Genomic DNA, 14,107 nt, shown 5'->3' with positions numbered 1-14,107 from the left:
GGGACAATGTTTCGGGAACGGTCACGTGATCACAGAATGCAGATCTGTATTTAATGACACCTACCAGTCCTCACAGTGTAGAAGAGTACATCATGTTGCATAGCGTGTTGGGTTTGGTTGTCACCGTCGTTGCCGTTTGCAGTGCGGATGTGTGTCGTCTGCCGTCACATCTGTGGTGTAGTTCCAGAAAAACAGCTGAAGACTGTCAAGTAAGGACACAATTAGAAAATGAGCTTAAGTCAATGTCGGTGATATGAAATCAAGGAAAGTTTAGGTTCTGTGGGTTCCACGGTTCTTGTGAAAGGCCTACATCATATGCATTTCCCCCCATAGTAAGCTAACACAAGTTACCCGTGAAGATCCGCGTTAGAATTGATCTTCAGTAACCCATGCCTGTCGTAAGAGGTGACTAACGGGATCGGGTTGACACATGTCATCGTATCCCAACTGCGTAGATCGATGCTCATGCTGTTGATCACTGAGTTGTCTGGTACAGACTCGATTATTAACAGACCGTCGCCATATAGCTGGAATATTGCTGAGTGTGGCATAAAACTAAACTCACTCACTCACTCATTCACTCACTCACATGTGCACCATAAAACGTATCCTTGTATATGGTGATCAGTTTGGGGAAAGACTATTTTCTTTTCCACTAATACAAGAAGAAAGTGCAAGTAAACATATTTTCTTAGACCTTTTTAGTTTAAACATTTAAGCATATCCCAATTGCGCAGATTTATGCACATGCTGTTGATCACTGGATTGTCTTGTTCAGACTCTATTAGTTACAGACCACCGCCATTTAGCTGGAATATTGCTGAGTGCGGCGTAAAACTCAATCACTCACAGTATATCTTATAACGATGCCCATTACCACAGGTAACACAACAATGTTCAGCCCATGATTGGAGACATCAGGCAGCAGCGCCACCTGTCAACCTGGTGTTGTACTACGAGACCTTGTGTCCTTACTGTAAGCAGTTCATCACCGATCAGCTGTACCCAACCCACGTCAAGCTTGATAGTGACATCCTCAACATCACCGTCCTACCATTCGGCAACGCTGAAGTAAGTACTGAACTCCACAGTGAGGATTCGGGATGCGTGTCTTCAGAGGCTACTGAATGAATGAGGTGGTAAGGATCTGAGACTTAGCGGACAGCGCGTCCCTCAAATCCTTGGGACACTGCTCGTGTTATAGCTGGAGTTAAAGAGTGACTATGGTTTTAGGCCGCTATTACCAATATTCCAGCAATATCACGGCGTAAAACAACCCCAAAGAAATACATTTTAAAAATATCATGTACCAATGATCTGTTGATAGGGACAGAAAACATCAATCTCTCACTCTAATATATCAGAAAGTCAAATAAGGCTTCAACCGTTACCAGCACTCAATCGTTGCTTGGGGGCGGACCTTTTAATATGTGGCGGTCCCCGGATTTTTCGGATAGTCATTGAAGAGTTAATATCTTCTTCACTAATTCTCACAGAGAGTACTAGTACCCAATTGGATACACGCAAATTGTTAAACAATATTGACAATATTTCTGTCACTTCTTGTTGCTGTTTTATTGAAGAAAGTGTCAAGAACGAAAATCAGAAATTGTAGCACTCAAGGGGAGCTTGTAAAGATTCCATCACATCTCATGCAACACCACCCTACTTGATCGTTGTAATCTACGTGACGTTTTGATGACTGCATAACACATTGAAGGGAGATATGATGTCATTCGGTCAGTCGTTAATTCCAAAGTTGTGTTTCTTTAAGAAAACAACATTACATGTAACTTTCTGTCCACTCATTTGAGTGGAGATAAACTATAACAATAAACTTGAAAATATAACCTTATGTTATACTGTTAAATGCAGTTCTCTACGCAAAAGAAGGCGACAAAAAGAATCAACATCTGAGAGGCAGTAAAATTAACTTCCCTGACAATACAACAGCATTTATAAAAGGTAATATTATTGATCAGGTTGTCAGTGAATGTCTTTGTGACGTAAATTAAAGACAAAAACTTGTTCATAGGAATAACATTCATTCCTTCCTCTTTATTTCCTTGTCTGTAATCCCGCTGGATCTCCGCACGAGTCTTGTCCATTCTGTCAGAATTCAAAAATGATATTTGTAATCTATGTTACAAAACTGTAATATGTTACCTTACAAACTAATTCATTGGACTTAAAATCGTTCAATAGACTGATTTTACACCAACTTACCATATATGAAAGTCAGTATAGTTACTTGATTAGCAATAGTTATATAAATATATTTATAACAGTTACCGGAACATGTGATAGTTATGAAGGTATTACTTGATTAATTGCAATCTACGTTACCATACTTTGTTGAGTGAGTACAAAATTGAGGGGAAAATTATGTTGCAGTTTGAAATGATGGCTTATGACACCAAAATATATTCATCATTTCCAAATGCTTATACCGAACAAATTCTCAACAGCAGAACAATAGTCTTGAAATATTGTGAAACTATATCACTATAATGAAGTAAATTAACAAACATTTTTACCTGTTTCATAGGGAATTCCCCGAATAAAGATGAAGTTTCCCTTCCAAATTTGAATTTAGTCAAATGTCACAGGAACGGATGGTTACTGTTGTAGGTTATTAAATTGTTTGCCTGGGTTCTCTGACTATGGTACGAAGCGGAATGGTCTATTTCTAGTAATTTTCTGTGGAATTCCATATCAGGTGGTAAGGTAGATTTCATAACGTAGATCACTTGATCTTGACTGGAAGCATATTGCACTTTTCGGTTTTATTACACTATGAAAACACAAAACATTCATTCTAATAACTTTTATTGGTAGCTGTTATTCATGTTTCCGTACAGTAATGGTAACGTAGCATTCATGCTTAACACAACTCTTTTTATAGACCGGGTTCGTCTTTGTGTACGGTTATATATGGTATAATGTGTTCCAAGATGACACGTTTTGTACATATGATATATATACAGTTAAAAAACTTCGAGCATTCAAAACAAATGTTTGTCAATGTACACTGCATTTTTCGTTCTGTAAGGTAGATTACAGCTATTGTGGCGACATATTTCGTAATGATCACATTAGTTTTGTTTTTTTATGATAATCCCTTCATTTTTTCGTAGGTTTTACATTCATGTACGTACAAACTATGGGAAGTGATTTTAAATACCTATGCTGGTAAACATACTAATTGTATCCATTTTTTTAAACACAACAGCTTTGGCGACACCAAGAATGAATAAATTGTGAAACGTGTTTTGATTGTTACAAACAAAATAGTTATTTCCAGTTGAATTCTACTAATTTTACCAAGTTTACTTGGTAGTACTGGATGCGTATTTGACTTTTGTTCGTGTTTATTCGTCTGCTAAACAAATACAAATAAAAAGACATCAGAAATAGAAGATTGAGCATTCTCTCTCAGAATTGGTGCCATGAGATTGCGTTGAACCGTTTGGAGGTTGTGACATTGATGTTTAGGGCGGCATCCGTAGCCATGTCAATGCGCCATTCGTAGCCAAGTCGGTATCCTCCCATTTGTTACACATGGGTTTACTCCCATAAGAACTACATCCCATTTGAACTACATCCCAAATTAACTACAGGGATTAATTAGGGATTAATTATCTGAGTAGAGGCACCCCCATGGCATGTAATGAGCACAGCCCATCAGCTCTCCCAGAAGAGCTACATGCTTAAAATCCTATTGACCAGTAATTATGTTGTTGTAAATGTTAAGACGCGAGTGTTGGGGAATTAGCTCGCTTGGCAAGAGGTATGACTATACCAACCCACACACAACACAACACCTGAGTAAAATAAACAAGGAGTTTATTACATAGCAGTCACGGGATGATTTCACATAATCAATCAATAATGGTAATACTATGGTTTATAATTAATTATTAGAACATGTTAACAATGCAATCAGCTATCAAAGTAAATAAACATCACATGTAGATTCGTTACAAACGACACATACTACATTAATCGCGACACATTTTCCAATGTACACAACAATAGTTCAGTACACTACACATCACCCCAGTGGGGGTTCATACAGTCTACATTCTGTAACGGTCACAAACAGCACAGTACTCACAACGTAATACAATAGTTAAATATCCGACACACTCTATACATTCTATAATAGTCACAAAACAGTGTAGTGTCAATCAGTATTAAATAAACAATCCTAAACTGTAATACAGAAGATATGAGACACATACTAAGGGATGCCTCGTTCCACATAAACCTGAAGGTACTGACAAGGGTGGTAACTTATAGTTAAGGTATTTACAATAGGTTAAAGTTAACATAGAATAACAATAGTATGTCAAAGTAGAAGGAAGTAAAGTTTCTTACCTGAGTGAATTTACTAGACAGCCACCCCCTGATTTGTGACTGTCATCCGTAATATATATCTATTCTAGCTATCGCAAATGATCGCGTTTACAGATAAAACTTACGATAACGTTGTTATTGTGATCGTGAGATTGTGTCATTTAGTTGGACAGAAGCATCGATGGCCAGTCGCTAGTATGCCACGAAGGTATAATGTGGCACGCACGTGATTTGACCAACGTGGAATACAAATTGCCGTAAAGACAGATAAACGTAATGCACCTTGGTTCTGTTAGCTTTAGGGATACTGGTCCCGGATTAAGTCCGATGCTCGTTTTCAATGTGGCCCTTGGCAGGTTTAAGATTGAGGGACGTAGTCGGTTAGTCTGTAATATTTCCAGTTTTCAATAACGCATATCGTTATAAAATATTGGTAAAAGTTTGTCTAGTTTTTCCGTGTTAATATAAAGGTAATCTAATAACCAGAAAGTAAAGGACAAGAGAGAAGGGTATGCTGTAGTTAGTGAATGTTCTTGTATTCATATCATAGAAAAAAACAAGCCAAGCTTAGTATATTGGAGTAAAGGTATATTGGAGTAAAGGCGAAATATAAACGAATTAGTTTTTAAGTTAAGATAGTATTGTTATAGACTGCAATCCAGCACCTCGATGCAGTTGGCTGCTTATTGAAGCTGGGCTATACTAGTTCTACATGGATCAGATTGAACACTGAGGATGAAAGTGACACTAAATTATCACACTAAATATATAAGCCTATCTATAAATTAACTATCTACACATCTATATATAAAACTCCAGACTTTATCTGCACAAGATCTTTCGCCAGTCAACGGTTCTTCATGTGTACAATGAAAAGTAAGTTTCGTCATAGGCGACGCATAACGGTAGTAGCTATGTCCCTAGAGAGATACTTAAACAAAAGAAACAAATACAGGGATGGACATTCTTTCATTTGTTGGTACCTACAATCCTAAGAACTGTACAATTATGCCCATTATACAAGCAAATCTTCCAATTTTGTATAAAACTGATACTATGAAAGAAGGTTTATCAGTCAGTGTAACAAAATGTTACCTCGATACGGAACTTGTTCAATCATAACTGAAGACTGCAAATTTACATTTTGTGAAGGCAAACTATTTACTATCCAAACCAACATGAACTGCCGCAGCAAAAAATGTTATATATGTTTTATTTGTTTTGTGTTGGGCAAATCCATTAAGCAGACGGAGGTGACAGCATGTAGTTAATCTGTGCACTGGACCATAACATGTGTTGTTTTAAGCTGTAGTTCTTATGGGAGGACACCTACACATGCCAGTTGTTACACCCCCCAATACACATAAGGTCACAGATCACTGCACACACCTATTACCTATTAGTGAAGAATGGGATAGTCCATACTCGTTACAGACATAGAAAGAAAACGCAACACAATTGATTAACACTAAATATCATTTTATTGCATTTTATATGCATTTGTTTGCAAATCCATGTATATGAAGTTCATCATTCTTCTATGTCTTTTATCATTTATTTCTAAACCACTGGTTCAACTCAGCACACAGATTTCACATAACAAGAGTCTCAACCAAGCTTAATCAAATGGGACTTCTGCTGCATCTTGTTCAGCGATCACCTGGTTGTAGAGGTCATGCATGTGGGTTGTCTCTTCTCTAGCTCTTTCCCTATGACTGCCGATAAACTTAGCCCGAGTGACATTTTCTGGTGGATGACTGTGGTCAGAAACATTCCTGACAAGATCTCCAACTGTTGTGCATTTGCCCTTGCAGGTCTTAACAATGCATCGCCAGTGGTTTGTGTATACCAGCCATGGTTAATGTGCAAGGTTGTTGTTGTTGTTATTTGCTTTAATGAACGTCGCACGCACAACTAAGGTATTTCAGCGACGGGGTAGTGGTATAACTACTCAAAAAAGCAACCAAAAAAACAACAACTGAGTATTAAGTGAATGGGAGGCCGAATCAAATGGTAAAAAATATGAAATAGGGAAAGAGTAATAGAGATTTGGAACTTAATATAGATGTAGTGTAATGAATCGTTATTGTTATTGTGTTTTTTTTGTTTTTCGAACCAACCCATGTTTAAAAACATATTTATCAGGTGAATAATGATAAACATATAAAGTGTGCAAGGCATCAGTACATAAGTCAATGCGTCATCCGAAGTGAGTAGCCAAGTCAAAGTGGCATCCGAAGCCAAGCCAATGCGACATCGGTAAACAAGCCAAGGCGGCATCAATAGTCAAGTCGATGTGACATCGGTAGCCAAACCAATGCGATTGTTACGACGTAAATTGTAATAAAAGCGCAAATTGTAATACTTGCAGCAAATTGTAATAAACTTGACGTAAATTGTAATAAACTTGACGTAAATTGTAATATAAACGTAAATTGTAATAAAAATTGACGTAAATTGTAATAATTTTAGTTGCGGTAAAATGTAATAAATATTTAAGTAAATTGTAATAACAGTCTTAATCACTCGTCGATACGCGTGTGTTTGTTTTTCGTTGCATTTCATACATCATATAAGCGTGATGGATTTTGTTCATACAAGGTATACCAAGGGGTGGGTGGGTGTTCTAAGGGGTATATCTACGAGGGACGTTCAAAAGGTAGACAGCATCACCAAGAATATGATACAAATGCAGCTGTTTTTATGTTTTATTTTTCTACATATTATTAGCCTCAAGCAAATTGGTTTTGCTATGTTCCAGCCTCACGTCCCCATTTTGTGTGACACATGACAAGCTTGGTAGCCGCCAACTCAGGAAAGATACATATATTTTGATCCAATTTTATATCAAGGTGTATTGGCGGGATTCCCCCTGCACCGATTGATTGGGGGACTTGTGCTCATTTTAAGTTCACAGTGAAACTCGCACTTTTTAGTGCGAAAACACAAGATAGAATTTTATATATTTTGCTTAAAAGTAGTACCAAGATGTGTTGGGAGTATCGTCTAACGCCAGTCAAATTCAGTGACCTTCGGATTATTTTCAAGGTCACAGCGAGTATTCTTGCGATATCTCCAAAACTAATGGATGGAATTTGTTCGCATTTTGTATCAAGGCATCCGATGACAGTTTCGGTAACATTTACGTAATTTTCAGGGTCAAGCAGAGGATTATTGCGAGATTCAGATATGGACATGTGGCGGGGGTAATAGCTATGTTTGTGACAAACGCTTTTTCATTACTAATTTTCACATTTTTGTTAGCAAATGGTTTCTATAATTTCATGTTAATTCTACCAGCTGTGAAATTATTCGTGACACCTCTTAAAAAGCCAGAGATTATGTGTGTATGTTTCGAATATTAATGTTAATTGTTTTTCATTATGGAGTTATTTTTGATGTTGACGCAAGGACATATTTTACGAGCAATAGCTTTGAATGATTTAATGTTATTTCTATTACATTTTGAAGTTCTTCATAGCATATCTAAAAATAACAGGATATTGTTTGCTTACGCTTTTAAGTGTACGTTTATTCTTCTTCATTTTCGAATTATTTTCAATGTTGACGCAATGACATATTTGATGTTAATTTTATGTTTTGATCATGTGATTTATTATGATTTATGTTTCGATCATACATTCATATATTGCGTTGTCATAGTTTAAACTGGTTCGTATTATTTTCTTCATACGCCCGATTTTTAAACTTCTTTTTACACGGCATACATTCAAACGTTGGAATTTCTGGAAGGTTCAGAATCACAGAAATATCTGAAAGAAAAAAATTCCTTTAATGACTTCATAACAGTAAGATGAAACTTAAAGATCTTCGTCTGACAACTTGACGATACATATGGTGTGAACGGGTGTTATACAAACATACAAACTAGCAAAATTATGTCTGATGAAACAGATGAATTCACACACACACACACACCGTTTTCACCATGTCAACTGACATGAACATTACTGAATACTTGTGCAATATAAGTACAAGATTTAATCCATTGGGACATTTAGACACTGAAATGAGTTTAAATGAAAAAGCTTACCACAGTTTTCCAGATTTGGAAGTTGTGAAGCTGGCGTCTCGGGACAAACATACTTGATGCAGAGGCATTATTATTATAATGAAATATAAGTCATTGAAATTTACAACAAAAAAAGATAAACCAATTGAAATAATTGAATTTTAACGAAATATGTAAAGTAAAATGACCAAAGTTTCTGTAATCCTGTAGACTTAATAGATCATATTGCATTAAAAAAGGATACATGACTAAAAATTATTTTTACCTGAGAAGTAGATGGTGTTTCAGGCATAAGTGCTTCCTGAGAATTTGAAGGCGTTTCAGGGACCCGGACAACTGGACCGTCAAACAAGATGGGCGAGAGGATTGACACGTCTTCCTCAGAAATCTGTGAATACAAGTTTGAGAAATAACAAAATGCAATTTGGGAAGTCAAAGTGAAAATGATCACCTACATACGCAATTCACTGATAATGAAGACGTTTTAGCAACTTTTTCAATCACTAAAATATCTTTACGTTGAAATTGTGAGGCCATGAGTCTTTATTTACAAAACTGAAGAGAAACATCAGCACGACATGTCAACAAAAAACCGCATTCGGTCGAACGAGGGACCACTTTGTGCGGAATTGCAAGCCTAACACGGAGAAGTATGAAAATAGATTTTAAGCTTACTACAATAGGGGGTTTATGCGCTACATCCCGATATAAGTTTTTCAAGATTACACTCATAGTGACGAAATACAATACTTACCAAAGGCTTTTCTTCTTCCCTCGCCGCCATGTTTCTTGACTGAAAGCGAGGCTGCAAGGCGAAGAATGCCGATGACTGACGATTTGCATGCCGTTTCGGGATGCTATGACTGCCGTTTCGAAGGCTCGGCGACCGTTCTCGGCCGCTCTTGTAGCAGATACACGAGTTTGGTTTCCATTTCAAACGATTAGTTAGCAATTACAGAGACGTTCGTTTCGGTTTTAGAGGATATTGTTGCAATTTTGGAAGTTTATTTTCCTATTTTGGTGATATGTGGTCTGTTTTTGGTGATATGAGTTAAGGATCTTTGTTCACCGTTTGTATGGTGTATACCTGTTTCAACAGGATAACACAAAGGTCCCGCACAACGTATTGCCTGATGATTTATTCACCGTGTTATGACCTTGACTGTTAAATAAGAGCGCGACAAGGTCCCCTTTTGACAAGGATCATTTAGCACAGGCACTGCAGGAAGAAATGTGTCTGTTTGTTGAGTGCATCAATGTCCAATGTCAATATTGACCGAAAAGAACTGTGGAAACAATACCTTCATGTTCGTTCGCCTTCTCGGCACAATATGAAATGGTTAATTCTCTTCCCACAGAGGTTACTCCTGTCATATCTTCCTACGTAACCTCTGTTCTAATACGGCCCTTTCATGGTGTGAGCGTTCAAGACTCGTGATTGGAGGCAATCAGATTTAGTTGTGCAATCAGCGACGTTGTTTCAAAAGTGGTCATTCGCAAGGCCTCGGTAATTTCCGTATACTTCGAGAAAACTAAACCTCTTCCCCTGCGCGATGCGCAAACGTTTCTACTAGACAGAACTCAGTCATGTTATGGCGGATCAGTGGCGTCTCCATTGCCCTCGTTGACAACGGACAAGCTAGCCATTAAACGTCTTGTGTGTAACATCAACACAAGTCCCCGGCAGATGGGGGATATTTGTGGCCTCACAATTGCTTGTGTTAGTCAAGTTGAATCTAAGTCGATGTAACATGTGTTCTGATTGGAAAGAAAGAAGGGAGATAATTCGTGTTGCGATCTTTTGCCGCTAGGGGATTTTACGAGAACCGGTAAATATGGCCGTATTAGAACAGAGGTTCGTAGGAAGATATGACAAGTAACCTCTGTGGGAAGAGAATGGTAATGGTGTTGTTAATTCTTTCTTTTTTATAATTCACTATCCTCCTTTACTTTGGTCCTGTTCTGTTTTTAAGAACAAATAATATTGGCTGGTAATATTTTTTCAGCTTAGGTCACTTTAGGCAATTGCAAGTGTACACGATGTAACACACGATATTTGACATCACAGTCAGGAACTCTAAATCTTTTCAATCTTGAAGTCTCAGTGACGTGTATAATGTGAACTCTTGAAATGGAGGCTGTACTTTCTGTACTCTATACTGAAGAGAATGGCCAGATTGCGGTCACGTTTGTTTTAGTTCTTACTGAAGCCGAATATTACTGTTTCCAAAGAAGGTGCAGGCTAACAGCTGTGTGCTTTTATCTTCAACCGGTATGAACCTGGCGCTGTAAACAAATATATCCTTATCTGTTGACTGATAACTCTTACAGGAGAAGCAGGAGGGCAACAAATGGATTTTCACGTGTCAGCACGGGAGATCGGAATGCGAGGGCAACCTTATTGCAGTGAGTACTGATAGCATGGCGTAAAGTAGCTGAAGGCCACCCACAAAAGCAGGTTCCACCTACGCCCTGATAGTCGGAAAGTGCTGACAAATGAAGGTCAAGTGATTACAGTGACCTGGCTGATATGTCACGTCTCGGTGGTGCGGACCGTTGTCGAAGGTCCCGATCCACAAAGCGTTCGTAACTTTTACGACCTATCGTAACAAAAGTATTAAATCACTGGTTTACGAATGGCGTAATGGTAAGAACGCCTAGTTGATAGGATCCCAGGCTATCAGAAACTGGTCAAGCCTAAGTTTTCACACATCGACCTAATGTAGCTTGAAAGATGCTGACTCCGGCATATAACAACGGTCAGATAAATTACACTGTTGCAACTGATTGGTTTATTACTTCCGGGTTACAGACATCACGCACCTTGATATAGTGTAAAACGAACAATTGTTTGGATGCATTTCAACCCTGAAGCAAACGCCTTGTCTTCGCTTTGTAATGGAATAATGTTAAGATTATCACTTATTCTGATGGTTCTGAGGCAATTTTTGACAATGTACAAGACTATATAACGATAACCAGAGAAGAGCATCTGTAGATGATCTGTCGTTGTAAAACATCGCTACCAAACGAGCACTGACCGCCATTCCTCCACTTTCAGACCTGTGCCTTGAAGACCACGTCCTTCAACTCCACAGCCTACCTGCCCTTCCTCAACTGTATGGAGGCCGCCGCCCATGAACACGTCATTTGGTTTGCTGTGCTAAAAAATGTTAGCATTATTCTTTTCGTCTTTTCTGATAGTTTAATGCAACATCTACCCTCAAGTATTACAAGACTCAGTTAACGTATCAAAGCGCTTGTAAAATATAAATTGCCACTGAGTCCTCTGGTGAGTTACATCTGACAAAAGCATGGGAATGTTGGTCCGATGCAGTGCACAAAACAGTAAGTTAATATTTCCATAAGTAAAATCACAAATCTAGCTTTACACGCTTCAGGTAATCGTGCCTGTGGATAAGGGTTCACAAGGGTTAACAATGCATCTGCCTCCAGGCCAGGGGGCTAATATGTGGCATTGCATGTGCTATTTTATTTCTACGATACAGCTTCGTCAGAAATCATCCCTGGATTTCTGCATTATGTCTCTGTACTTTACAAGGGACTGGGGAACGCGGTCTGGGGTCATTTCCAGGCTAGGGTTAAACATTGTGATGGTGGTTTTGAGCTCGAGTGATCGGGGGAATCCTGGAAACATCTTTGTTGTACGTGACAAAATGGATCGGATGGTCAGTGGCTTTATTGAGTTACTACTGTATGTGAGTGAATTTCGTTTTACGCCGCTTTTAGCAATATTCCAGCAATATCACCGCTGAGGAAACCAGAAACGGGCTTCACACATGTGGGGAATAGAACCAGGGTTTTCCGCTTGACGAGCCAACGCTTTAACCACTAGGCTACCCCACCGCCCCTACTTCTGTATGTTACTGCAAGGTGAAAGCCGTTTGTAGATTTAGTTTTTCGTCTTCAAACCTACCATGTGCTCTGATAACATTTGGTCTGTCCAGCCAGTGTCCGTGCTCGTGGGTATCAATGACTCCCCCACAATAGAGTCGTTAACCCATTTCCCTCATACAACATCTTCCTCACTTACTCACTAAAGCGAACCTCCCTGCTCACCCATTACCTCACTCGCTCATCAACTCATTCATGCGGCAAGGGGCAAAATCGAAGTTAACCAACTGACTCAGTCATTAATTCTATCGCTCACGCATGAAGGTAAGTATTCAAACCAGCTAACTCACTCATGTACTAAAGTGTTTAAGCTCTGTATCCCAATTGCGATGCTCATGCTGTTGATCACTGGATTGTCTGGTCCAGATTTGATTATTTACATACCGCTATCATATAGCTGGAACTTTGCTGAATGCGGCGTTCAACAAACAAATCCATCCATCTAGGTTCATGTTTACAGAGGGCGATGGGTAGCCTCGTGGTTAAAGCGTTCGCTCGTCACCCGGGTTCAATTCCCCACATGGGTACAATGTATGAAGCCCATTTCTGGTGTCCCCCATCGTGATATTACTGGAATGTTGCTAAGAGCCGCGTAAAACTAAATTCACTCTCTCACTCATGTGGGCATGTGTTCAAAAATGGCTTTAAACCCAACTCACTCACTCACTCTTATGACACCAGTGTGCTGTTCGAAACCACGTGTCGGAGGCCGACATCAGGAGTTGCATGAAGAGTGATGCGGGCAACGAACTGGAGCACGAGATGGGCGTGGCCACCAAGAAAGAGGGAGTGGAGTATGTCCCTTGGATCGTCATCAATGGTCAGCACACAAACGCGACACAACAGGAAGCCCAGGATGACCTCCTCAAGTTGATCTGTAAGACCTACACTGGCCCCAAGCCTCAGGCATGTACTAGTACGCTGACCACAGATCTGAGCGTGTCATATAAACATCCCCAATAATCCAAGTTGGCGCAGGAAACATCATTGATGTAGATTGTTTGTATCAGTGATGTTTTCTGGTCAGAATGATCACAACTTTACAATTCGCACATGATTGTGATGACTCTGTAGACAATATTTCACCAAATAAAGGTCGTGAATTGTAGAAGTTTAATTTGTCATATATTTTGATCGCTTTCATAAATATGATTATATATACACACATTTTTGTTGACATTTTCACTGTGAACTTGGATACCATCGCATAATGCTGGGTAATATGACGTGGTTAAATTAGCGTTTATGGTGTAATTTTAAACCTTATATACGGTGGATTTTATAATGAATTCTTAAAAATAACACATTTGAAATAATTCGAAATAATTTACACGCAACACGGTTGAAAATACTTCTCGAACTCGTCAAGACTCGTGCACTGAGCACTGTGCACTGAGAACTACAAACGTCCTACCTGTCTGGAGATGCAGACATTCGTACGACCCGTCTTGAGTTCAGAGAGGTATTGTTAAAGACTGGACTTTCTCGAATGTTGGTGTGTTTTGTGAACTGGTTAATGAGGTTTTGTTGAAAACCCTTCAACAAACCCTGCACTTTCACATAACACATAGCGATGTATTCAAGGCCAGCCAAAGACATTTCTCCTGAACAGTACATATGTTCAGATGGTGTGAGTAAAACATCCCACAAAATTTACAACTGAACAACGACCGTATATACAACTTGAAACTAAATAAGCACTGCTATCTAAATACATTATTTACAATTGTTTTTGTGTAATCACGCTCTGACGATATACATCTGACAGCTTTGTGGCAGTAGTTGTATTCTTTCAGTTGC

The 14,107-nt window shown here is 38.8% G+C and overlaps 1 protein-coding gene across 1 annotated transcript; it reads left to right on the top strand.

Moving 5' to 3' along the window:
• The first annotated feature begins 77 nt into the window (after positions 1–77).
• On the top strand, positions 78–13,415 carry LOC124258830 (gamma-interferon-inducible lysosomal thiol reductase-like). The gene is made up of 5 exons (XM_046692922.1): positions 78–209; positions 883–1,071; positions 10,724–10,798; positions 11,454–11,564; positions 12,989–13,415. Exons 1-5 carry the CDS (start codon positions 93–95, stop codon positions 13,268–13,270), a joined length of 774 nt encoding a protein of 257 aa, XP_046548878.1. The 5' UTR covers positions 78–92; the 3' UTR covers positions 13,271–13,415.
• The last annotated feature ends 692 nt before the right edge of the window (positions 13,416–14,107 follow it).

The sequence above is a fragment of the Haliotis rubra genome, unplaced genomic scaffold (genome assembly GCF_003918875.1).
Source record: "Haliotis rubra isolate DU_JTF1 unplaced genomic scaffold, ASM391887v1 Scf70, whole genome shotgun sequence".
Classification (NCBI taxonomy): Eukaryota; Metazoa; Mollusca; class Gastropoda; order Lepetellida; family Haliotidae; genus Haliotis; species Haliotis rubra.
This window is presented reverse-complemented; position numbering and strand designations above follow the sequence as displayed.

Excerpts from the sequence above, each read along its gene's own strand:
- LOC124258830 (XM_046692922.1), top strand. The coding sequence starts at position 93 with ATGTTGCATAGCGTGTTGGGTTTGGTTGTCACCGTCGTTGCCGTTTGC. Across the intron at positions 210-882 it reads AAACAGCTGAAGACTGTCAA|GTAACACAACAATGTTCAGC; the intron begins GTAAGGACACAA and ends CCATTACCACAG. Across the intron at positions 1,072-10,723 it reads TACCATTCGGCAACGCTGAA|GAGAAGCAGGAGGGCAACAA; the intron begins GTAAGTACTGAA and ends TAACTCTTACAG.